The sequence below is a fragment of the Phacochoerus africanus genome, chromosome 5, assembly GCF_016906955.1.
Source record: "Phacochoerus africanus isolate WHEZ1 chromosome 5, ROS_Pafr_v1, whole genome shotgun sequence".
In the NCBI taxonomy this organism is placed as follows: domain Eukaryota; kingdom Metazoa; phylum Chordata; class Mammalia; order Artiodactyla; family Suidae; genus Phacochoerus; species Phacochoerus africanus.
Genome location: NC_062548.1, coordinates 116,971,111 through 116,995,707, shown reverse-complemented (window position 1 = coordinate 116,995,707; position 24,597 = coordinate 116,971,111). Strand labels below are relative to the sequence as shown.

At 56.3% G+C, this 24,597-nt stretch overlaps 2 protein-coding genes across 2 annotated transcripts in view; one reads left to right on the top strand and one right to left on the bottom strand.

The window, feature by feature from the left end:
• Positions 1–4,136, bottom strand: part of LOC125128496 (otoferlin-like) — a 40,120-nt gene extending 35,984 nt beyond the window's left edge. Inside the window, exons 1-2 of the mRNA XM_047782824.1 lie at positions 4,058–4,136; positions 957–1,029 (exon numbers count right to left, since the gene is read on the bottom strand). Coding sequence (XP_047638780.1) covers positions 957–1,029; positions 4,058–4,136 — 152 coding nt within the window. The remainder of the gene's footprint in view (positions 1–956; positions 1,030–4,057) is intronic.
• A 4,097-nt stretch (positions 4,137–8,233) lies between these two features.
• FAM166C (family with sequence similarity 166 member C) lies at positions 8,234–23,707 on the top strand. The gene is made up of 4 exons (XM_047782463.1): positions 8,234–8,345; positions 20,023–20,296; positions 21,451–21,563; positions 23,507–23,707. Exons 1-4 carry the CDS (start codon positions 8,272–8,274, stop codon positions 23,649–23,651), a joined length of 606 nt encoding a protein of 201 aa, XP_047638419.1. The 5' UTR covers positions 8,234–8,271; the 3' UTR covers positions 23,652–23,707.
• The last annotated feature ends 890 nt before the right edge of the window (positions 23,708–24,597 follow it).

Genomic DNA, 24,597 nt, shown 5'->3' with positions numbered 1-24,597 from the left:
AAACCCACTAAGGAGTAAATACCTCAAATGCCTGCCTTTCGTACTCACTTTGATGACCACGCCCTGTGCCCAGCACAGGGAGAGCAAAGAGGAGACCCCTGTCTTGAAGGTGCTTGGATGCTCGCTCCGCATCTAGAGTGGGCAGGTTCTGAACTACAAGTGCCTTAGCTGAGCCGTGGGAAGAGCAGGTACACAGCCCTGCAAGGGAATGGGAGGCAACGTCACAGAGGAGGTGACAGCTGAGCTGGGCCTTGAAGAAGGCCCAGGATTAAGGGATGTTTTCAAGGTGGAGGCGGCAGAAGAAACACGATGTCTCAAGGCTTGGAGAGGGAGAAGGCTTGGGGCTTGCGGGGGGGATGGCAGGAAGCTAGCTCAGTGTAGCGGGAACCCAGTGGGGTGGGGAGAGGATTATGAAGGGAAAGTCAGCCACGCTCGGGGGCCGGGGAAGCCTTGATAAAGCAAATCTCGGGGCCAATGATCAGGTCAGGTGAACTACATGGCCATAAAATCCAGCCTCCAGAGATCACCCATCTCACCCATCAAGTCCCCAAGCCTGGTGTGTTGGCCAGAAGCTCAGGGATGACAAGACAAGGAAGATGAGGAGTCTGGCCCCAGGCAGTGTGTCCCTTGCTTCCCTGACAGCCCAGGGACCCGTGCCCAGGGGCTTGGATGGGGCTGAGACCTGGGCAGAAAGTTGGACTAAAAGAACTTAGCAGCCCTTCCCACCCTGCCTTCTGTGGCTCTGTGATGATACTGGGAATTATTTCAGGAGTTGAAAAAGGACGATGTAAGCTAATACTGCCTCCCTCTGAGCAGCAGCTTGCAGTCCAGCCCGCTCCTGAATCCGGCCGCAGGCCTCTGAGTTACATGGGGACCACTGTCTCCGTCTGGCTTCTGGGAAGCTCAAGCCCTGTGGTCGGTATGGGACGGGGACTGGGGCTCCGGCCGTCTGGTACCTCCTGTCTGACTCAGTGGACCGCGACTCCTGCAGGGCAGGGGCTGTGTCTCCTTCGTCCCCGGGGTCCCAGCCTGTTCACAGACACCAGCACATTCAGGGAGCGAATAAGGGCAGGACCAGGCTACGAGTGGCCGTTGGGGCCGTGGGAGCCCAGAGCTGCAGAGGGAGCGGGGGGCCGGGTGCTGCGTGAGCCTGAGGGTAGGATGGCCAGCTGACCTGGGGTGGGCCCAGGGGCAGCCCGTCTGGGGAACCGCTGAGCTGGGTGGGGCCCCTGGAGCAGAGGCCAGGCCAACTTGCCTGCTCCCGGCACAGGCTGGGAGCCCCCAGATGTGCTCTCCTCCCCCATTTATATCCCCCACGGTGCCCTCTGCACCCTCCTGGCTGACAGAAGAAGGAGGCTGGGCTGGAGAGCAGGCCGCTCAGGAGCCAGCCACGCTCTCACTTAGAAGTGGAACTGCCGTTGTTTGAATGCTCTTTCCTCAAACTCTTCCTCACCTGCAGTTTCACTGCAGCAAGCTGATTGGGGGGGGGGCTGTTATCATCATGCCCATTTTCCATAAGAACACACTGAAGACACTTCAAAGAGTGAAGAAAATGGCAGAACCCGGCTGGGACCCAGGGCTCCTGACCCCATATCCAGAGATTTCTCCACCACAGCCCGGTAGGGCTCGTCCTTAAGTGTCCTGGGTGGCACAGCACAGAAAGTCAGTCTGGTCCGCCTGGGCCACGCGTAACTCATCTATGGCTCCCTCACCCAGCCTGGCATTGAGCTGCACTCAAGGGACCCCTCCGGGCACCTCCCTCTGACTGTTCAGCAGCTTCTCGTTTCTCTCTGCAGGGTATTCGCTTGGACACCAGGGGTTGTGTGTGCCAGAGATGGTGTGGAACATTCTAGAATGAGTCAGTTCCCTCTGAATTGTAGTAGGTGTTGGTCTTTGGGGGCATTGATAGCTGTCAACTGCTGGCTGCAGCAGGTGAGTGGCCAGGGCATCGCTGGTTGTTACAAAGGACTCTTTCTGGAAACTTGCTTGCCATCTGCCTGTTCCTGCTGCCCAACCTCCTTCCCCAGGAGCTCTGCCTACGGCCACCTGCTGCAGAGGCGGAGCTTGGAAGTGGATGTCTTCATCTGATCCCAGGGCCCCTGGATGCAAATAGGCTAATTCCTGTGAGGTCCACTGAGGCTGGAGGACCAGCCTCGCTGCTCAGAGAAAAAGATAAGCATCAGCTGGACAAGGCGCTCGCCCCAGTTGACCAGGATGGAATAAAGAGGCTTTCAGGGTGGAGCAGCCAAAGTTGGGGGGTGGGTTCTTGTGAGCCAGGGCCCCCATGCCTCAGTCCCTCCACCAGTGCCGCACAGGTCTCTTTCAGATCAGGCCTTGGTTTCTCTGCCTGCAAATGGGACTGCTCTGTGCAGCCCAGGACCGTCCTGTTGCAACAGCAACAACCCAGCAACCTGTAGCTAAGGCGCCAAATACTGTGCTGTCTGATCAACACAGAGACACATGTCACAGATGAAAGGACACACTTGCTTTCCTGAAAGCCAGCACAGCCTGCAGGCGGCACGCGCAGATCCAGGGTGCTGCAGAGAAAGCAGCCTGGGCTGGTGTGGGAAGCGACAGGCAGCCTCGCCCGCCCTTCCTCTCCCTCCTGCCGGCAGGACACGCGGTCCCCTCCGCCTCTGCCAGTCCATGTGCACAACACACAGTGTTGACAATGCAGGGCCTCATGCCCAGAGCTGTCCCGACTGAGGCGGGTGCCCGGGGTGGCTGCTGGAGGGTTCCTGGGAGGCCGGCCCGCGTGCGGTCTCACCTCTCCTTCCTGACACAGGTGCAAGCATGTGCCCAGCCTGGGTCCTGATGCCTGTTTTCCTCTTTGGTGGGTTTTCTCAGCTCCTCCCCGACTCTCCCACCACCCTGCCTCAGGCCCCTCTCTGGGGAGAAAGGGCCATGCCTGGTGAGGGGCACCCTGGCCCGGGGTCAGAGGCTGCCGGAGAAGCCCCTGACCCAGGGGGCTGGGCTGTGGCCAGGCAGAGGCAGAGGTGGGTGATCAAAAGCAGAGGTAAGCCTGGCCCTGCCTTTCCCTGCTCAGAACTTCAGGGGCTGCCCGCTGTCCTCGGGGTGAAGGCAGCCTTGCCGCCTCGGCTCTGCCTGTCTCTCCCGCCTCAGCTCGCCCCTACCCTGGGATCCAGGCTCATGGAGCCTCTGTCTGTTCCTATGCTCCAACTCCTTCCCCTGGCCTTGGGCATCCTGTCCCCTCTATCTGCTCTGTCCTTAACTCCTCACCTAGCTCCTTCCTAGGGTTTTCGATGAGGTGTCACCTCCTCCAGGGAGCCTTCCCTGACCAGCCTGCCCTCAGCCTGGGTCAGGGTGCTGCTTCTGCAGCTTGCACATTACCCCTGTTCCCATCCTCATCACATCACACACCTGTCCTGCTGTCTGCCCACTGGTCCTCCTGCCCCACCAGGCGTGGGCTCATTGAGGGCAGGGCCTGGGTCATGCCCAGCCCCCAGCCTTGGCACACAGGTCACAGTATATGGTCATCGGATGGGTGTGTGGGGGGGAAAGGAGAATAGGAAGAGACCGACAGAGGGTGAGGCTGGTGGGACACACGGGATCCCTGACCACAGACCAGTGAAAAGCCAACAGCATCCCCAGCAGGCTGGTTTCCAGGGGCCGTCCTGGATCTTCAAGGTTGTAGAGCCCACCCCACTCTGTGCCCAAGCAAACCAACATGTGGGAGAGAAGGAGGGGAAGAGGGGGCCCAGGGAGACACCGCCACGGTGGGCCCCTCAGCCCTGTGTCCCCCTGAGCCTGGGGGGGGGAGGTCCTCGCTTTGGCCTGCCTGGACCTCCTGCAGGCAGGGCGCTCCACACCCCACCGAGGCACCAGCCCGATGGCAAGCATGGGGAGAGGCACACATGCAGACAGGGAAACCTGGGGGACCTTGATTTTTTTCAAGAAATCGCAGTGGCCAGTCAGGCAGAGGCGGGTGGCTGCCTCGCTGCCCCAACCCTGCAGGAACTTTTCCAACCCATCCTCCTCCTCCTCGCCAGCCCGTCAGCCCAGACCTGGGGTCCCCAGAAGACGGGGGCTTCCCTACCTCGGAAAGTCACTTTGGCGATCCGGTCACCCCTGCCCCGCAGCTCCGAGACCGTCTTGAGGTGGACGAGCAGGGCCATGCTGGCGTGGGAGCCCGGGCACTGCCAGGCGGGAACCGCTGAGGAAGGAGCGAGCTCTGGGGATGGAGCGTGGCTCGGCGCACACGCCTCCCTGCTCTCTCCTGCCGCCACCTCCTCTCTCCTCTTCTCCCTTCCGAGGCGATGCTGCCCACAGAGACCAAGGCAACCAAGCCGAGCTGCTCCCTCCAGCGACCCACAGAGACTCACAGCCTTGCCAGCGCCCGCCCCTCCAAGTTGTCAGCCCAGCGTGTGTGTATCTGCGTGTATGTGTGTGTGTGCGGTGCACCCCGTGTGCAGCCTAGCACTGCAGACAGTCAGAATTCATTATTCAGCAGCCGCTTGCTCCCAGATAAAGGCTTGCCCAGCTTCAGGTGTCTCCTCGCAGGCAGCTCCGGGAGCAGAGCTGCCTGCCCACCCACTGGGGCCCTGCCTCGCCCACCCTGCCAGGCAAGCTCTTCTGCCCGCCACTAGGAGGGGGCAGAAGGGAGTGGGCATCAGGCAGGTGGTGGGCTGGGTGTGGAGGAGAAGGAACTTCAGAATCTGTATGCATGGGACACTGGGCTGTTGCACTGGTGTTTCAGGGTGATCCATGCTGCCTCCCCCATGGTCAGGTTGGCCAGCAGGGCTGCCGGTGCCCACCAGGCTTAGGGGGCCTGGATGAGCCAGGCCTGGCTGCTCTGGATGGGCCACACTGTGCTACACAGAAATCCCAACCCAGGGCCCCCCAGCTGGGAAATCAGCATGTACCAGCCAACATCAAGTCTGTGCCCCGTGGCCAGTCCCTCAGCAGCGGGAGCCCTGAGAGAAAGGGGAATGTACTTCCCACCTGCTCTCACGGAGAGTGTGTCCCCAAGAGGCTGGGTCCTGCCCCCCTGGAATCTGGGAGGATGGAGGTGATTCTGGAAGGGAGCTCAGGAGCCAGCTTAGCATGAGTTGGAGGTGCCTGACTGCAAAGGCCTCGGGCATCTGTCCTGCTAAGGGCAGTGCTTCCGCTCCAGGGCACCAAGCCAGCCCCGTCCTAGGGCCGCGGACGTAGCGGGCTGGGGGTGGTGAGATATGCGGGAGAACTGTCCCCTGCGAGGGGTGGGAGAAGGGATGTCTGTGGCCGACTTTCCAAAAACCAAAGGACGACTGCCCCTCTTTTCTTCCCCCAGCCCACCCCGGAGGCGCCCATGGAGAAGGGGACCCTGGGGGCTGGGATCCCCGAGCCTGGAGCCTTTGCAGGGCCATTGCACCCTTGCTCTTGCTGTTTGCTCTGCATGGAATCCCCTACCTCATCCCTACCTTCTCGCCCAGACTCAGCCGGACTGGTGCCTAATCCGGAAGTGCCTCCAGATACCCTCGTGACTGGGGAGGGCCTGGTCCTCGGCTGTGTTGGCCCCGCCCCCTTTGTCCACAGTGTCATTGGGCGGCTCCACAGACCTCCCTTCCCACCCCCTCACTGGGAGACCCAGGAGCGCCGCACCTTTGCATCAGCAGAGCCTTGCGCGGTGTCACGGTGTCACGTGGATTTTAGGATATCCAGCAGATGTTGACAAGATAAAAGAGTCAGCCTGGTGGCCTATCTGAACAGAGTCTAAAAATAAAAAATAAAAATAAAAAAAGAAATATTAAATTTTTCCAGCTGGCCGACAAGAGGTCACACGCTTTGTATTCTACAGTCCAAATGACCTGCAGGATGTCACAAGAGCCTCCTTCTTTCCTTCTAGATGTTTCCTTGCTCCTCTGCCCTACTTTTCTTTTTCACTTTATGTCTTATTTCCTTCTGTCTCTTTCCTTCTTCAATTCCTTCTCCTTTCTCACTTTTACCTAGCCTATTGAATTAAAGACTATGTTAGAATATTGTATTCATGCAGTATAAGTTAATGTCTAATTTTTTTAAAAAAAAACAGACGTTTAATGTCTCATTTTATTTTGTCTTTTTGCCTTTTCTAGGGCCACTCCCATGGCATATGGAGGTTCCAAGGCTAGGGGTCTAATCCGAGTTGTAGCCACTGGCCTACGCTACAGCCATAGCAACATCAGATCTGAGCCTCATCTGCGACCTACACCACAGCTCATGCAATGCTGGATCCTTAACCCACTGAGCGAGACCAGGGATTGAACCTGCAACCTCATGGTTCCTAGTCAGATTCGTTAACCACTGCACCACGATGGGAACTCCTCTTTTTTTTAAATCTAAATTCACTAGCATATTCCAACCATAGGCCACTAGCTGATCTTTGTAAAGGCCTGGTGGTACTTTATATGGGGGGCGGGCCTCTGGGGGGAGCCATCTCCTCCCTCGGCCCCCTGGAGGTTCTCTCACAAAGAGGGTAAGTTTCACAAGGCCTCCGATAGACCTGTGCATCTTTAGGAAAAAGCCCCTGAACTTGCCCTAGGGAACTGCTGAACCTCAGTTTCCATAAAATGTAGCAACTCCACTCGCTCAACAGAGAGCACCCCTTGGCTGAACCACCGACCCTTCTGAAACCTAAGCCAGATCCCACTTTTTAATTTCCGCTCCCTGACTATTCCCCATGCGGCTAATTCTGAATAAAGTGTATTCAACGAATGTGTATTCAACGAATGTGTACTCAACTCCTTCTCGTCCCAGGTGCTGGGATTCAGGGATGAGTCTGATACAGTATAGACCTCCACCAGGAGAGACAAATGGACCAGAACATAGACCCATAGAACCCAAGGCTAAGGATCCCTGGGCAGAGTCAGCTTGGAAGCCACAAATGGGGGGAGGGAGGGGGCGCCGGATCTTGTCTGGGGCTGGGGGGTCATTAGGACCACCTTCCCGGAGGACAGCACCCCTGAACTGCTGGTTGTTCTTTTACAACTTCTAAGAACATTGTTCTTATCGTAGCCCATGTTCTGTGGGGAGAATTTAGAAATCTATATACGTGGCTGCATTTTGCCTCCACCTCATTTGCAACCAATCATTCCCTTTCAGTTCCTTTCTCTCCTCGGGCCTCAGTTTTCCTGCTCGTGTACCTCTTGGAAGCCTGTGGCTCCCGCAGTTCCACTGTTATCTGTCCGAGGATTCTGGTTGCAGCAGCATCCTGGGAGCTCATTAGTGCCTGCGATCTTCATCAGCTGCCATCGACACAGTCAAACTGTGAAGATAACACCTCTCATCCGACAGGGGAAGTGAGACTATGAAGGATGAGGCTGGTCGGCAGATCTGCTTGTGGATACCAGGACTGCCATGGGGGCCAGGGAGCAGGCAGGGGGTGCGAGACACAAAGAGCATGGCACCTCTGAGCCTGTCCTCATCTCCTCACTGCCCCCCATCTCCTGTCAGTTAAAGACCTAAGGCCCCACCCTGCCCTACATGTGGTCCAGGGCTGTGAGAGGGTCCCTGGAGAAATCCAGAGGTAGGGCTCCAAAGAATTATGGGGGGGGGCATTGCCACAAAGACCCCTCACCTGGGCCAAACGCCCAACCCTGGATTCACAGGAGGGACTGGACTATAGAATTGGGGCAAATATAAATTACACACTCTAGACCTTTTCAAGATCGGTATTTAGTCTTTTGCTTATAAACCACTCTTGTGGAGCAGTTTGAGAAGCAAGAGGAGGGAGACGGGAGTGCCTAGGGAAAGAGGAGAAATTAAGGAGGAACGCACGCACTTAAATTACAGAGCGTCCTGGACAAACATGCCAAACAGGATACCTGGCAAAGCCCCCTCCTGCAAGCTCCGCTGAACTGGGGCGCAGAGGGCAACCTTGGAGAGCAATGGCCCTTAGGGTCCCTGTGGCCATCTGGGCCCTGGGGATGAGCGGCTCTGGGGCCACTGCTTTGTGTGCCCTTTCCACCTCCGCTCTGCCTCACAGCATCACCCATCTGGGCCGGCAGTGAAGCTGCAAGATGCACCCATTCGAGGACGCGAGAGTGGAGGCTCGGTTGGGAGGGGCGATTGGCTGGTTCACATAGAAACGGATGGGCACGTAGAGACGGATGGGCATGTTCTGGGCGCGCTTCTCGGGCTGCTCCTGGAAAGGGACTGCAAGCCGGCCACGGAGCCCCGGAACGCGGCGGCTGGGTGGCCCCCTGGCGTTGCCAGGCTCACGGTTGCCGGGTGACCCCGGCTGTTGACTGTAGGGCCCCGGAGCGCTGGGCTCGCTGCGCGCTCGCCGCTCCCACCATGGCCTCCCGCAGCACGGGCACCCTATTGACCGAGTTCAAGGCCGCCTACATGCCCCCCGGTCTCATGCCCGGGTAAGACCACAGCGCACCAAGCCCCACCTGAACCTGTGGGTCCGATCCCCTGGGGGCGCGCTCTCCCATCCTCCCTCCACAAAATCCTCCTCCCGCCTCGAAACTTCGTCCCCGCGCCTTTGTGGGTTGAAGGAACCCTGGGTGCCACGTTGTCACCTGGCAAGGTGGCCTTCCCTGGGGGGTTGTGCTCTCAGAGCAGGCAGTGGCTGGGCGCAGAGGGCGGGGGTGCTCTCCAGATCCCCTTCGGTAGGAAGTTGGTACCTACTGAGTGCGGAGCTTGCGCGCCCCCCGCGGCCCGGAATAACAGTGAATGGGGTCCGAGGCAGGGAGAGGAGGGGGAGATTCCGTGTGGGGTTGGTGTTTAGAGACGCCAGGCAGGGACAAAAGGGTGGGGAATCCCTGAGAAGGGAGCCGGCACTTGGGCCCCCAGCACAGTGCGGGCACCTGGGATTCCTGCAACATTAATATTTGTTGATTGAAGGAGCTAAGGAGTCTGGGTGGGCGTCCAGGAGCAGGGCTAGAAGACTCTAACAAGGCAGGACCCGCAGTGGTGTTTGGTGGTGTGCTATCCACCTGACTGTGTGGTCAGTTCTCCCCCCATCTCACCTAATCCAAGCAGAGCGCTGCCTTTGAAAGCGTCCCAGCCCTGCCCTGCCTTTAGCACTTTCAGATTCGGGACCAAACCTACCTTTCCTTTCTTTGGATGTTTTCACACTCCAAACATCCAAGACACAAATCTGACTGTTCCTTTCCACTCTTTGGTCCTTTTTCTCAAAGTGTCTGTGATTTCCACTCCCTACTCCTCTTCCAGCATGTAAAGTTTTTTCTTTCCTACCAGGCAATGTGGGCACGGAGGGCCAGGGGCTGGATTCTGAGAGGCCACATGCACAGTATCTGTACATCTGTATAGGATAAATGAATGAATGAATGAATGCGTGAATGAAATTATTGTCTTGAGAGTTTTGCAGGCAGGGTTTCCATGTGGGTGAAATAAACACATGCTCTATTCTGCAAACTCAACAGACAGCAAAATAAGAACAGGTCTCAGTCTACTTTGTGTGGCATTTGCATTGTCTTGAAGCAGAATAAGCATGATGTTGAGAGGCTGTGATATAAGATTATCTCTGCACACAGAGGCAGTACAATAACCAGAGGCAGGTGCTGCAGGTTTAATCCAGCCCATTTGTGGACCAGACCTTTCTCTGGGTCTTAGAGAGCTCAAAAGCTACTTGGGTTCCAATCAGACAAAGCTGCTTTGCTGGGTCACGGATGTTTCCTGGAGTTAAGCCAGGAGCATTAGAAATGTGATTAAGGATCTTCCAATTCTTTCAATCCCTTGGGCATTCCTTTCATGAAGACATATTGAGTGCCTGGGATGTGCCAGGTGTTGGGTTAAGACAAGCAGGTGTGTGTGTGTGTGTATGGGGGTGCTGCCCTTGAGGGGTTCCCAGTCTGGTGTAAACACATAAGATTTAGTTCAAAATCATCTTTGCAGCCTTGGTGGTGGTGTTTATACCATATTCTGGGTGTTTAGAATGAGTTTGATTTTCTGTATCGATATTTTTTGCTCAACCCCCACTCCAGCCTCCAGTTGGCACTTAACCCTCCCTTAGGGCTCCCACTACTGTCCAGATTTAGGGGGACAGGCGTTGCATGTTTCAGAAGCAATCCCAGATGCTTCTCTAGCCACCCCACTTGTCAAAAGTTCCCTCGAGACCCCTGTCCTATGATTGATCTTGAAATTGTGATGACAAGTGAATCATAAATAAGCCTCCAAGCATGGATAGGCTAGTTTGAACAGCTGAGATTTTATGTGCAAGCTTCTTGCCTGGATCTTTCTGGAAGAGATGGGCTCTCCCTAAAGATTTTTGTCAACAAGGAAGGCATTGAGTTGCCTTATGCATCTAAATGCTACCTCATTGGCAAGTTGGTTCATGTAATGAAAGGTTCCAAGGTTTCCTGCCCCACTTGGACAATTATTATTTTTGTATGCCTCTTCAGACATTAATCACAGGATTTTAAGTGCAACCAGCTTCTTCTGACGCTCAAATCGGCCCCCTTACTGGTTTTATTCATAGAGGCCAGAATATTTACAGCGGTAAGGACCTCAGAAATCATGTAGTCCAGCCCTCCCCATCCTGGTTCCCAGATATGAGCACTGAGGTCCAGGGGGATCTTGCCTGAATGTCAGGCTGGTGGCAAAAGAGCCTCATTTATAAGCACCTATTAGGTGCCAAGTACTGAAGCTGGACTTTTCACAAACTTCAAACCAAACCAAACCAAAACAAAAACCTTCACTACAGGAGTTCCCATCATGGCTCAGTGGTAGCAAACCTGACTAGTATCCATGAGGACACGGGTTCAATCTCTGGCCTTGCTCAGTGGGTTAAGGATCCGGTGTTGCCATTAGTTATGGCCTAGGTTGCAGATTTGGCTCAGATTCCGTGGTGCTGTGGCTGTGGTGTAGGCCGGCAGCTGCAGCTCTGATTCTACCCCTAGCCTGGGAACCTCCATATGCTGCGGGTGCAGCCCTAAAAAAGCAAAAACAAACAAACAAACAAAAAGCAAAACAAACAGAACCCTCCCCCCAAACTTCACAATAACCCAAATGAGAAATTCCCCCAGGCCGTTCAGCAAGTTGCCCAGCTTCTGTGGCGTCCACACCTTGCTCTCCCCAGCTGTTACTACTCTCATTAGTTAGATCCCTATGCTGCTCCACGCCTCACTCGAGGTACTGAGGGCAACAGGATGCTCCCCCTGGTCCCTTCCGGCTCTGGGCAGCACAGTCCTCAGACCCTCTGCCACTGTCTGGCCTGGGCACCATCCCTGCAGGGAGCAGAGAACACTTGGGTCAGAGTCCCTGCCGTTGTGAGGCTTTTCAAGGGATGAAAGTGGCCTCGGTGAGCCTCTGTGCCTGCTGCCAGCAGGTCAGATCCAGGGGGTACCCATCCCCTCGCTCCCTGCCTCCCACAGCACCTCAGAAGTTTCCCCGTCCCAATTGCTTGACCTGCCCTTGTGCATTCAGCCCTCCCCAGACTGCTGTCACCCTGAGGCCTGCAGCTGCCACCCAGCAGGGGGCTGGCACCCCAGCACCTCCTTCCACCTGCCTGGAGTGGCAGCTGTGCCCGTTATCTGCCCCCGAGCTGGGCCTGGGCCTCAGTGCATTCCTCTCTTGCCGTTGTCAAGAGGGTGGCTGTGTCCCCTGCCCCAGAATCCCCATATAGTAGAGCGGCACACCCAGCGGTGTTCTGATAAATGTTCAACAACCAGCTCTCTGGAGGGGAAAAAAAATTGATTTGTCGCATTCACTGTTATCTGAGGTACCACTACTCCTGCTGTGGCTGATTTCAAGCTATCAACATGACGTCACAGCCTAGGGTTGGGACAAGCTGGGCAGCCATTCACCATTATACTATAATTCTACCTATAGATGCTATAGAAGTAATGGCCTCAAGAACAGACAACCGCAAAATAATGTAATTAGGTAGTGAGGGGTTTTAGGTATTTCTTACTGTTGTTTTCAATGTAATTTCTTTAATTGTAATTTTGCATAATTTTAAATACTGACTTGTGTAATAACAGGCTCACAAAATTCCTGAGAATTTAGTAATTGGCTCTTTGGAGCCAGTATAATCTGGTACGAGCTGCCTCTAGTACACCAGCACCTGTCTGCCAGCTTCTCAGGATAGCAGATGGGCTGGTGCATCCTGGGGTACCAAGGCCTCTGCCCAGGAGGATGTAGGAGGTCCATGTGCCCAGACTGGTACCTGACACCACGCACACCGTCCTGAGGACCCTGCCTAAGAACAGGGTCGGGGGGTGGGGGTGACCTCAGACCCTTGGGCTTTGTAACAGGCCGGGCTTTCCTCCTTCTCTCCAGAGGACTCATCAGCCCTGAAAAATGTGCCCCCATTTGTCGGTTCAATTCAGCAAATCGTTACAGAGCATCTGAGTGCCAGGAATGTCAAGGCTGCAGGAAAGCATAGAACACAACCTCCTCCCTGCGCCCCTGCCATATCCCCCACCCCGGAGGTTATAATTCAGAAAGGAAGAATATACGAGGGTCCAGGTAATTACAACCCAGCAGCATGTGCACTGAGACATGAGAGAGGCACGAAGAGCGAAGACACTTCAATGGGGGGGACGAGCATGGCCCACGGGTGGGTCAGAAGAGGCTCGATGGACAAGGGGCTGTCTGGGACATAGCTTGAAGGATGGAGAAGATCTCCATGCCAGGAGAGGAAGGAGCATCTTCTGGATGGAGAGGATGGCCCAGGGAAAGGCATGGGGTGGGGGGGTACCAGCAAGACCTGCTCTAAAGCAGCAGATGGCCAGAGTGGCAAAGCCGGGACAGGAAAGGGCCGAGACTTCTCACAGAGGCCCGTGCCAAGCTGGACCTTGGGCGACTGGCCCGGTTTGTTCTTCAGTTCCCAGGCAATCGGGAGCCCTGGGAGGTTTTTGCCCAGGGGAAGGATCTGATCAGAACTGTACTCCGCAGGAAGTGTGCAGAGAAGAGGGCGCTCATGGAATGAGGACGTGCTGAATGGTAACAAGTTAATTAGTTAATGAGCTGCTCGTGGGATCCCTGCGGTGCACAGTAATTAATTTGGATGGTAGCTATGGGGCCAAGCAGTGCTATTCAGGGCAGGGAGGGATGGCTCCCTGTGCGCACACGTGGTAACCACAGTGGACTTTTGCCGCGGGCCAGGCTGAGCTCCGTCTCCAAGCCTATGGGGTGTGCAGGTGGCTGAGGGGCTGGAGGGATGAAGAGGTCGAGCGGAGGTGTGACAGCCCTGGAGGGGCCATTGTGAGTGGATGCCCTGTTGTGAAACCTGCCATGCCCCTCCATTCTCTCCACGCCCAGCAAAAACGGGGCTCACCCACAAGACTGCACAGGTCATGCTCACGGCTCACAAGTGCAAGAGCCAACAGGGGCAAAGACCTGCTAGTCAAGGCGTGCCCGCTGGGAGCTAAATAAATATGACCATGAGCATGTGTATGTGCATGCGTGTGTGCGCACACACACACACACACACACACACACACACACACTGGGCTGAATGGAATTCTCAATCCAGGCGGAACCTTAGGAAGATTGTGAGGGAGAGGGCTTCTCTCCTACTGGGATGCAAATATCTTGGCATTCAGAGAAGGTGGCTTGCAGGGAGCTGAGGAGGAGTGTGGCAGAGAGCCTGGGGGTGGCAAAGAGAAGAATCACGAGGACACGTCACATTTCTGTAGCTCCTTTCTTTGAGGTGCACCAACTCCCGGGTGGGTGGGATGCTCCGTGCCTGAGGTGGCAGTGTGCGCCCTGCAGATCCGGGAGCCCAGCGCTCCAGGACACGGTGCCCCTGGGCTTCTGGACTTCTGCATCCTCCAGGGAACATTTACTGAGCACTTGTCATGTGTCAGGGACTGTGTAGGTGCTGCAGATAAGAGAGAACACACATTGGCAGAGGAGATGAGCCAACATGCATCTGGGCGTGGATGAAGGATCACGACCCTTGTGATGCTGGACAGGGGCTACATGGCTGGGGAAGGCGACAGGGACCCTGGCTCTGTGGGTGAGGGCTGGGCACCCCCAGGGACAGGAGGAGATGCAGGCTTCCAGGTGGAGGAAAGGTGTGTGAAGGCTTGGAGAGTATGTGGGGCTCCAGGCGTGTGAGTGCCACTTCCGGGGCACAGGGCACTGGCAGGAAAGTGAAAAGGGAGGTGAGCCATGGTGATCTGATGGCTCTGGCACCAGCGTGGACCACAGGCTTGCAGGGTGTGACACTTGTCCAGGGGACTGGCTAGGAGCTCTGAGGCTGTGCAGGTGGGCACAGAAGAGGGCAGTGGGAAGGTCACTAAAGCGGGAGCAAAAGCAGGACTTAGGGAGAGGTTGGATGTGGCAGTTGGCAGGGTGACGTCCAGTTTCTGGTGGATTCTGGTAGGTAGGGTGTGTTAACCAGGACAGGGGTATCCAGGAGGAGCAGGCTCGTCCCGGGTGCCCTGGGCTCGCCGGTGTGGACAGCTGGGTGTGTGGATGCGTAGCCGGGAGAAGGATTGGAGCTGCGTATACAGATCTGGACATCCAAGGTGCAAGTCTAAGGTGGATGAGCTCTCCCGGAGGGACTGGGTCCCTTCAGAGAGAAGACAACACCTGTCCCTAGGAGGTGAGCAGGGAAAGATAGCCAGACTCCGGTCCATCCTCCTGCACTGAGGTTCTCCTTAAAGCCACCCCCAGCGGAAACTCCTTTCACAGAGCTTCACCAACCCTCCCTCCCACTTGACCCACCACAGGAATGGGCCTCCCTACTTGCATTTAATAACAATAGAGCCTTAAGTGTTCCCTGGTAGCTCAGCGGGTTAAGGATCCAGTGTTGTCACTGCTGTAGCTCTGGTTACTGCTTTGGCTCAGGTTCGATCCCTAGCCCTGGAACTTCTGAATGCCAAGGGTGCAGACACACACACACACACACACACACACACACAAAACCAGGACTCAGTAAACACCGAATGAAGGGTAGGCTCAAGGAGGGAGGGCTGAGGGATGCAGGACTGTATCCTCAACACCTAGCATCCCGCCACACATAGCAGATTCCTGATCAAATAACTCTTAATGCCATCTGACTCTCTTAAAAACATTACACATACAAAGAAGAATGCAACACATTGCCCCAAATCCAAAACACGTAGAATTAACCTAAGCTTCATTTTAGGTTTCTTTTTGTCTATATATTCAGATAAAAGACTCAATGGATGGGTGGATGGATCCATGGATAAGAATAGAGACAAAGTCATTTCGTAAAAATAAAATTACACCATATTTACTATTTTAAAATGAAAAGCATGAAATTTAATCTCACTCAAACTTAACTGAAGAGAAAGATACTGAAGTAAAATGGCAGAATAGACTTTAGATAAATGCTAATTCATCCCAAGGGATATTAGTTTCTAAAAGTTCCCTCTAACAGAGGAGGGTGGGGAGAGAATAAAAACCATTAAGGGATTAGAGTGATTATGTTGCGTTATTTTTGCCAGCGTGTTTCGATTTTAGATGCCATGCTTGACAGGTGCTTTAGAAATCCTAAGTGCCCTCCCATCCCCCTCCACCTACCCCCCAATTTCTGTTGCTTAAATTATTTTTTACTTTGACAGGTTTTATAACATTTACAACCAGCCTCCTGCAACCAGCCTTCACCTAGTAGCTATTCCTAGCTCTGTGCTTAAATAGATTTGAAATAAGCACCAGTCATTCTAACAGAGGCCCCCATTGCCATTTGTTTCCTTTTGAATCATCTCTTAGTTGGCAGGATTTCACCCCTGCGCGCTGCTCTCAGGAAGAGCTTTGGGGGTTTTATTTCCTGAGTTCTTCCTGGTCTTTCCTCGTGGATGACCACCAGCCAGTTCAATATTCTTAAGTTGTAGTCTTTTTCCTGCAGAATGTCAGAGAGAACCTCTCTTTCATTTTCATCCTGCTGTTTCCTTACCTCTTTGGTGGGGTTTCGCAACACCTGGGGACCAGCACCTCTTCATTCCCTGCGTTTTGAACCACTGGAGAGATAAGATAAAAGAGGGGACACTGTGGGGAGTTACCATCGTGGCTCAGTGGTTAACGAATCCGACTAGGAACCATGAGGTTGTGGGTTCGATCTCTGGCCTCGCTCAGTGGGTTAAGGATCCGGCGTTGCCATGAGCTGTGGTATAGGTTGTAGACACAGCTCAGATCGCTGTGGCTGTGGTGTAGGCCAGTGGCTACAGCTCTGATTAGACCCCTAGCCTGGGAACCTCCATATGCCACGGGAGTGGCCCAAGAAATGGCAAAAAGACAAAAAAAAAAAAAAAAAGAGGGGACGCTGCGATTGGAGAAGGGGGCTGACACTGAACCCCCGGATGAGATGGCAGGGCTGGGGCAGACTCTCCCTCCAAAGGGCAGAGCGTGTCCCCCAAAATGGGGGGCGGAGGAGTGGGGTGGGCTTCCTTGCTTCCCAGCAGAAGCGGGGGGGCGGGGGGGGCCATGGGCTTCACCCCCCCAGGCAGGAGTTCCTCCACCTCCAACTTGGAAGACCAAGTGGGGAAGGAGCCGTTTAGTGGGAGCTCCTCCCACATGGGAGGACGCACAGGGATGGAGGGAGAAGCATCTCCCCACCCCCCTTTGACTTCTTGGTTCTCGAACTGCTGCTTTTATTACGTTTCACACCCAGCACACGGAACTCGCAGGGACTCTGCTTCTACCGCTTGGGTTGTGTTTCCTCATCAGTGCGAACGTTACCAAGAGATGGTGTGAGCCGAGGTCACTGGCTTTGACACTTGCATGTGCTTACAGGACCCTAATGAAAAAGCACAAGCTCACGTTGGAGTGATGGGTTGGCGGGCAGACGGAGTGGGGGCAGGAAAAGCAGAGGAGTCGAAGACATGAAGGCAGAAGGTACAGAGGCTTCTTTGGAGATTTTCAGGAAAAAAGGCGGGGGGGGGGAGAGAAAGGGCGGTAAGTAAGAAACCATCTCAGCCAAGAGCAGCATTTTGTGATCGAGGAAAAGCTTTGCATGTGTGTAGGCAGGAGAGAAGAAGCTAAGGGGCAGAGGTCACCTATGGCCAGGAGGATGGATTGAGGCCAAGAGAATCAGGGATGGATGGATTTGGAGAGTGAGGCCTTGGTGAGGCAGGAGGGAGCTCCAAACCCAGGAGGGGCCAAGCCATGGCAAGCAGGAGGACTCTGTCCTGGAAGTGGCCAAGGTGACCCACAGGCTCCCAGACCCTCACCAGCACCCCCATCTTTCCAGGACAGGAGACGAGGCCACCAGCAAGGAACCCAGGAGGGGCCAGCGGGAAGGGCGCTGGTGCAGGAGGTGGGGGGAGGGTTAGGAGTTGGGGGGAAGCCAAGGGACCAGAGAGGCGAGGCTGAAGGGAGGCCACGGTCCAGGGGGGGCTCTCCCCTCCGCTGCCCGCTCTGCAGCGCATCACTCTCTGCTCTGCCCCAGGCAGCCTAGAATGCTGCAGTGTCCCAGCAGGGCAGGACCTGGGGAGGGAAGCCATCTCTTCTGCCTGTATGGAGACTGCTGGAAAGTGCATCAGCCACCACAGTGCTTAACCCTCTCGCCTTTCACCTGAAGACAAAAATGCATTTCTGTCTAACTCTGGGCAAACACCCATTCTGTCGGTGGGGAGACTGAGGCCCAGGGCCACCCTCAGGGGTCTTGCTGAAGCACCACTTCAAAGGCCTCCCTGTGCTTCGGCCTTGGGTGCAGGCTGAGTTCCTAAAATGGGGAAGCCCTCCCTGTGGCTGTGGCCTGCCAGGCTCCCCAGCTGCCCTGGGAATGTTTGGTGTGGGTGAGGGGGCTCAAGCGAAAGGAAGTGAGACGTGAACGGGTGGTGGGGTGCTCTCAGGAGAGGCCCCGGGGGGTCCCTGGAGCGTGGCCTCTGGTCTTCGGCGTCTGTGTCTGTAGGTCTCACTGTCGCATGACTGGTCCTGTTGGCACGTCAGCCGCTCACCTTGTCATTTGTTTAATAAGCATGTGCTACCCACAGGTCTTGTGCCCGACCTGGTTCTGAGAACTGGGGATCACACAGCAGTCAGAAGGGACCAAACTCTGCCCTCGAGAAGCTCCCAGTGTAGCGGGGAGAGATGATGTAGGCAGACAGGAGCAGCACATGGTGGGCACAAAGGGACAGAGAATAGGCTGCCCCTGGGAGAGGTGGCAAGGAAAGGCTTCTTCAAAGAAGTGACATTTGGGCAAGTCTTTTTTTTTTTTTTTCTTTGTTGTTGTTGTTGCCATTTCTTGGGCCGCTCCCGCTGCATATGGAGGTTCCCAGGCTAGGGGTGGGATCGGAGCTGTAGCCACCGGCCTACGCCAGAGCCACAGCAACGCGGGATCCGAGCCGCGTCTGCAACCTACACCACAGCTCACGGCAACGCCGTATCGTTAACCCACTGATCAGGGGCAGGGACCAAACCCGCAACCTCATGGTTCCTAGTCGGATTCGTTAACCACTGCGCCACGACGGGAACTCCTGGGCAAGTCTTAAAGGACAATTTAGCAAGGTGCAGGGGGTGGGCTGGTGGTGGGCAGGTTTGTCATTCCTGGTGGCAGAAGGCACAGGGCAAGAATGGGCGGGGGGGGGGCAAGGAAGGAGAAGGGAAAAAAGATGGTTACACTCAGGATCCGCGATGGCTCCTTACAAACAGGGTGTAGAGTCACTGCTGAAGCAGAGACGGAGGCAACGCTCAGGTCACTGGCGGCCTGTGAGCCCGGGGTAAGGTCTTGGCTTCAGAACGTTCAGTCTGGTTGAGGGGTGGGAAAGGGGCTGGAGGGACCAGGGCAGATAGAAGAGAGGAGGAGGCTGCTGCCGCCGTCCAGGAAAAATGTGATGGAGCTGCAGGGCTTGGCCGCTGATCGGACGTGAGGGACGAAGCGGGGGACGAGGGATGACCCTTTGGATTCGGACATCTGCCGAGGTCACTTCATCGAGGTGGGACTGGACTCTCGGGGAAGGTGGAGGTGGAAGGCGAAGCCGCGGGGACCTCCGAGGGAGAGGGCCAAGGTGCACCTGGGCACAGGAGCCTGCAGCTTGGAGGGAACGTCTGGGCTGGAGGTGTAGACCAAGGGTCACACACACACAGGTCAAAGTCAAGGCCACGGCATGGCTACCATCACCAGGAAGACTGGGTGGACCCGGCACAGACCCCAGAGGATCTGGGCAGAGGGGGCCGTCACGAGGAGATGGAGAAGGAAAGGTCAGCGATGCCAGTGAAAAGCAACAGACAGCAAGAGAGCAGCGTCAGCAAAACCATGAGAGGTGGTTCAAGAAGAGAGTGGGCCACGGTGTCCGGCGCTGCAGAGGGACTGCTGGCCACCTCGTCAAGAGCGGTTCCAGTGGCAACGTGGGGCAGGGCCAGGTTTCAGAGGGGGACCCTGGGGAAACGGTGCTGCCTGGTGGAACTTTGACCTCTTGTTGTTTGTCCAAGGTCTGGTTCCCATGCTCTCCGTTGTCACCAGCGTTCCCCTCCTCTCCCCTCTCCTCCCCCAGACGGTTCTCTCTGTGCGAGTCTCACTTACCCAGGAGTCTTGAGCTGCCATGTCTGCTGTGCTCTCTGGGTCCCCACAGGTCTCTGCTCTCCCTGCTCCTGTCTGCCTCACTAGCCCCCTCAGCCCCAGAGGGTGATGGAGCTCCTTCCAAGGCTCTCAGAGCCCCAGGACCCTGAGCGAGCTCTCCAAGCCGGCTGGGCAGTGCCTTGTGAGCATGTGGGGTGGGAAGGAGGCGGCAGCTCTCTGGGCCTGGGCCCGGGCTGTGCCAGAGCTGACACCACCATGTGCCATTACTGTGCCCCTGCCCCTTCATGGGGTAAGCAGAGACCATCAGAGCTGCAGGAGCCTCTGCTGCAGCCAACACCCCAGTCACTGGAGGGCCATCGAGGGAGAGTGATTTCCCTGCAGCCTTGCTAAGGGGGCAGGACTGGAACAGGGCTCCTGGCCCCGTGCGCATCTCTGGTCTGGAGAGACGACCGTCCTAGGGGTCCAGGCAGAGACCCCGGTGGGGAGCAGAGGCCTGAGCTGGCTGTACACCTTAAGGGGCCTCTCGAGGCCCGGGAGTGACCCGTGGGCCCTCTTCTCCCCCCCCACCCCGTCTTTAAGGGCCTCTCTGGGAACTGGCCTGGAGCCCTCCCCGGCCTTTCCCCTCCCTGCTGCTCTCCCAGGTACCAAGGCCACGTGCCCGGTGCGGCCTTCTCCTTCGGATCCACCTACGGCGCCACCACCCTCAAATACTTCCAGGACCAGCGCAACGCAGCCCTGGAGCAGAGCCACCATCCCTTCAGCAAAGGAGGCCACTTCCCCACCATCTTCTCCCCGGACCCCAACCTCGTGCTGAGGAACCGCTCCCAGACCTGGGACCGCTGGCTGCACGCCCCCCGCTACACCCGCTTCAACCTGGACGGTGGCCGCTCAGCAGAGCTCTCTCACTTCTACCAGGTGGGACCCCTTACCCCCCACCCCTCCCCCACCCCGGCCCCCTCTGCCCACATCACGGGGAGACTCTCCCTCCAGAGCCCCTGAGCCAGCCGGAGACCTGGCGAGTTTGTGGGGAGTGGGGAGGGCTGAGCCCTCTGCTTCCCTGACCTCCCCCAATGCCGGGGGCTCCAGAGGCTCTTCCCCCACTCCCCCCACAACAGGGCTGAGAGAGCTGGGAGCCTTTGGGGCCCTTCCTGCCTTCACCTCTGCCCAGGAGAGTCTCCCCCTGTGGACCCTCCCTCACCTCCTTCCTGAGCAAAAGCCCTGAGGTCCACCCACAGGATGAATCACCGGGCGTGGAGGGCCGCTCAGCCCCACGCCGGCTCCAGCCCAAATCTGTTCACTGTCCTCGCCCACCCGGCTCCTCCCTGCTCCAGCGGCCCTTGGAGGAGGAGCCCGAGGCAACCTCAGCCCCAGGATGGACGCCAGCTGCCCACACCCCGCTGTTCTGATCCTGCTCCCAGGGCTCAGAAGCCTCCTGGGATCTGCTCAGACACGTTCCAGGGGACCACGGGCACTCGCCCACCTCAGCAGAGGCTGGGGCTCCCTCTTCGCTGTGGTCCTGGAAACCTCCCTTGCCCCCTCAGTTCCCTGGCAAACACCCCTCCCAGCCTGGTTCCAAGGACACAGAGGCCTCCTGGTCCCCAGGGTGGAGGACTGCATGAGGAGGCAGCTTCCCCGGGAGAGGACCTGGCTGATGTGGTTGGAGCCTGAGGAGCTGGGGACCCGGGAAGCCCTTTTACCTCCACCTCGACTCACAGAGCACAGCCTGGCCAGAGGGAGGACCGAGGAGACAGCACAGACACACACACACAGACACACACACACACACACACGTGTGCACACACAGCTTACCTGTGCAACCGAATGAGCTGGGCTTTACGTGCCTTACCTTGGCCTGTCCCCTGCCTCATTTACTCAGCCTGGCACAGCTGGCATGGTGTGTCATTTTCCCCAATAGCCAGACAAGGACACCTAACTGGGGACTTTTCTCTGGGGCCATTAGGCGTCGCTGCCCCCACCCCCTGCTCAGGCGCAGCCAGGCAGGGGCTCCAGTGTGCAAGGTCACTCCCGCACACAAATGACCTGTCATCTCTTCCTTGGTTGCACTGTAGATGGCACAGCAGCATCGGGAGTACTATCGAGACAAGACAGGCACGGTGCCCCGGGTCCCCTACTTCGTGCTGCCTGTGAGGGAGTGGGAACGGTACCCCATCCCCACCGACCTGTGAGTCCCCCGCTTCGTGCATTCAACAGCACACGTCCGTCCCCAGGACGCCTGCTCTTGCCAGCCGTGCATGTCCCCAGACAGAAATGTTACCCCAAAGAGCCCACAGTGCAGAGGGTGACAATTACAGAGCTGAGGGGGTCAGGGTTTTGGCAGCCTCAGGAGGGATGCCAGGAACCTGAGTGGAAAGAATCAGGAAGAGCATCTTCCTGGTCAGGTGCACTGGGAGTTTGGGAGCATAAGCTTTACTGGCCTGAATCTGCAGTTTTCTCCCCCTGCAATGGCAGCCTGTGGGCACAGCTCCACGGTGCAGCAAGGAGATGCCGCCTCCTGGTGGATACCTCGGGTACTGCACAGAGCAGAGACCCAGTCCTGTTTAGACAGAAAATTTTCTCCTTAAGGACTTGAACATACTTTTCAGTCTAACTGTTCATCTAACAAGTAGGAAAGTTTCTCACTGCCCACCCTTGCTGCTTTTATCCGGGAGAGTGTCTTTTCCCAGCGAAGTTCAGCTCTGCCCTGTGAGATAGTCGGGATAGGCAGTTTCTCACTCTTCCTTCCCCTGATGCCCAGACGGAAAGGTCAGTAGTTTATGCCGTGAGATGTCCTGTGGAGTAGGCGCATCAGGAGGTCAGTGGGCAGATCGTGGGTTTCCAACTCTGTGCTGACCCCTTGCTGAGCTCACGAGCCCAGAGCCTTGCCATTGCTGTTGATAAAGAAGCGATCCTTTCCATAGAACTTTATGGTTTTTAAAGAAACAAATTTAACTGCCTCTAAAGGTTTCTCTCTGCCAGACAGATGGACCCATTTTACGCACAGGGAAACTGAGACTTAGCAATGGCCTCGGGAATTTGTGCCAGTGGCAAGTCTGGTCAGAGGTGGAACCTGGAGAGAAACCCTATCTCCCAATGCCCACTCTAGAACTCTGGGCTGGCTGTCTCCATGCCTTGGTGTGGCTCTGAGTCAGTCCATCCCTGGAGATAGTGTGAGACCTGGCCTGGGGACCTCTTGAGACCTCCCCAGGCAGGATCTGTATCTCCTGTGCTGGTGGGACCCCAGGGTGGCCCCGCTCTGTTCCTTCCCCAAACTGCCTGGTGGCCTGTGCTGCTGCTGACAGCTTCATGTCTGATGCAGAGGACCAATCAGGTGGTTAGGAGGAAGGGGGTCAGTGCCTGCACTCAGCTTCTCCCCTGATCATTTCTGTGACCTGGGGAAATTCCCTGCCCTTCCCTGAGTTCCATTGCCGTCATTGCTGACATCACCATCTGCATCATCGCCATCTCCATCACCGTCTTCAATATCACATCATCATCATCACCATCCCCATCATCACCATCTGCATCATCACATCATCATCACCATCCCCATCATCACCATCTCCATCATCACATCATCATCACCATCTGCATCATCACATCATCATCACCATCATCATCACATCATCATCATCACCATCTCCATCATCACATCATCATCATCACCATCCCCATCATCATCATCACCATCTCCATCATCATCATTATCATTATCACCATCACCATTATCACCATCGTCATCAACAGCAGCAGCACATTTCTTATAACCTCGCTATTTGCTTCTTGTTCGGCACTGTGTAAAGTGTTTTGTATGCATTGCGTCATTTACTCCGCAAAACAAATCTGGGAGAGAGGCACCAACATCCATCCATCTTATGTGTGGATATTTCCAGCAGGAATTGGGCCAGAATCCATCCCAGCCGCCTGACCCCCCCTGTCCTTGCTCTTGGCCACTGTACCATCGTGCAAACACAAGTTAGTCTGATGTGGAGTGCAGGGTGACTTACCAGATACTAGGTCGACAAGCAGCCAGCAGGGTCGTCGGCAGCACAGGTTTGGAAATAGGCCTTTTCACACCCACCCCCGCCCTGGCTTCTTGCATAACACCGGCTCCATCCTTACCCTCAGGCCTCCTCTGAGCCCGAAGAAGAAGTGGCACCTTTTACGCGTAGCCCCCGAGAACCTGAGGACCTACCAGACGTTCCCATCGGGGAAGAGGGTCCCCCCACAGGAGCGGCAGAGGAGGGACCACTACTTTGAGTTCAGAGCGTGACGCCTGAGAGCCACGGCCCTGGCCAGCTTGGCTTTTTGGAATAAAATCTTTAGCCACCACCATCCCACACTCCTGTTCTCTAACCTCCAGGAGCACTTGGCCACGGCACGACAGCCTCGGAGGGTAACATGGCTTTGTGTCCGAGGGGCCTTCGAAAGGCTCACCCCAGGTGTTAGGCCAAGAAAAGGCAGCTTCCAGCACCTGCCAGGCCCACCCACCTCGGCCCTGAGGTCCCTCAGGCACAGGGGCACCTCCCATCTGCTTCCACTGGTTTAATCAAGGAAGCCCCACTATCCCAGGTCTGAGACTGGGGGCGAGGCAGCCCCAGAACGCTTCATCTGGTGTCAGAGGCAAAGGAGTTCCCATGTGAGCCTATGGGGGAGGCAGCAGCACCTCCACTTTACTGATTGGGACATCGGGGCTCAGAGCTGGAGAGAGTTGTTCAAACTCACACCACTTAGATGTGGCACAGCCAGGATCTGGACCCAGGCTTCTCTGCCCTGCAGGTTTTCCCGTTACCCGCCCTGCTTGTGGTCCACGGGGAAGCTGCGGCAGGGATGACGCAGGTCCTGGAGGACCTTGTGGTGCCTGAGAGAAGAAACCGCTTTCCACATTCTGCCCAGACTGGCAGGGATGGGCTGACCTCGCATCTATCCCGGGACTGTTTCTAGAAGGGGACAGGAGGGAAGGTACCCAGGACTAAGCCACGCTTCCAGGAGCTGCTGTGTATCAGGAGCCTGGAGGCCAAAGTGGACCCTGGGAATCAGTTCCTAGGTCACATCCTGAGGGAGTCTGGGAGGTTCAGGGTCTGGAGTGTCTGAGCTCATGGGCTGCTGCCTCCTGCCTGCTGGAGGAACGGGGCGCAGGATATGGGGGACAGCCGCTTTGTAGACACAGTCTAGGATGGGGCCCTGAGGCCAGGTGTGCACAGGAGTTCTCCAACATT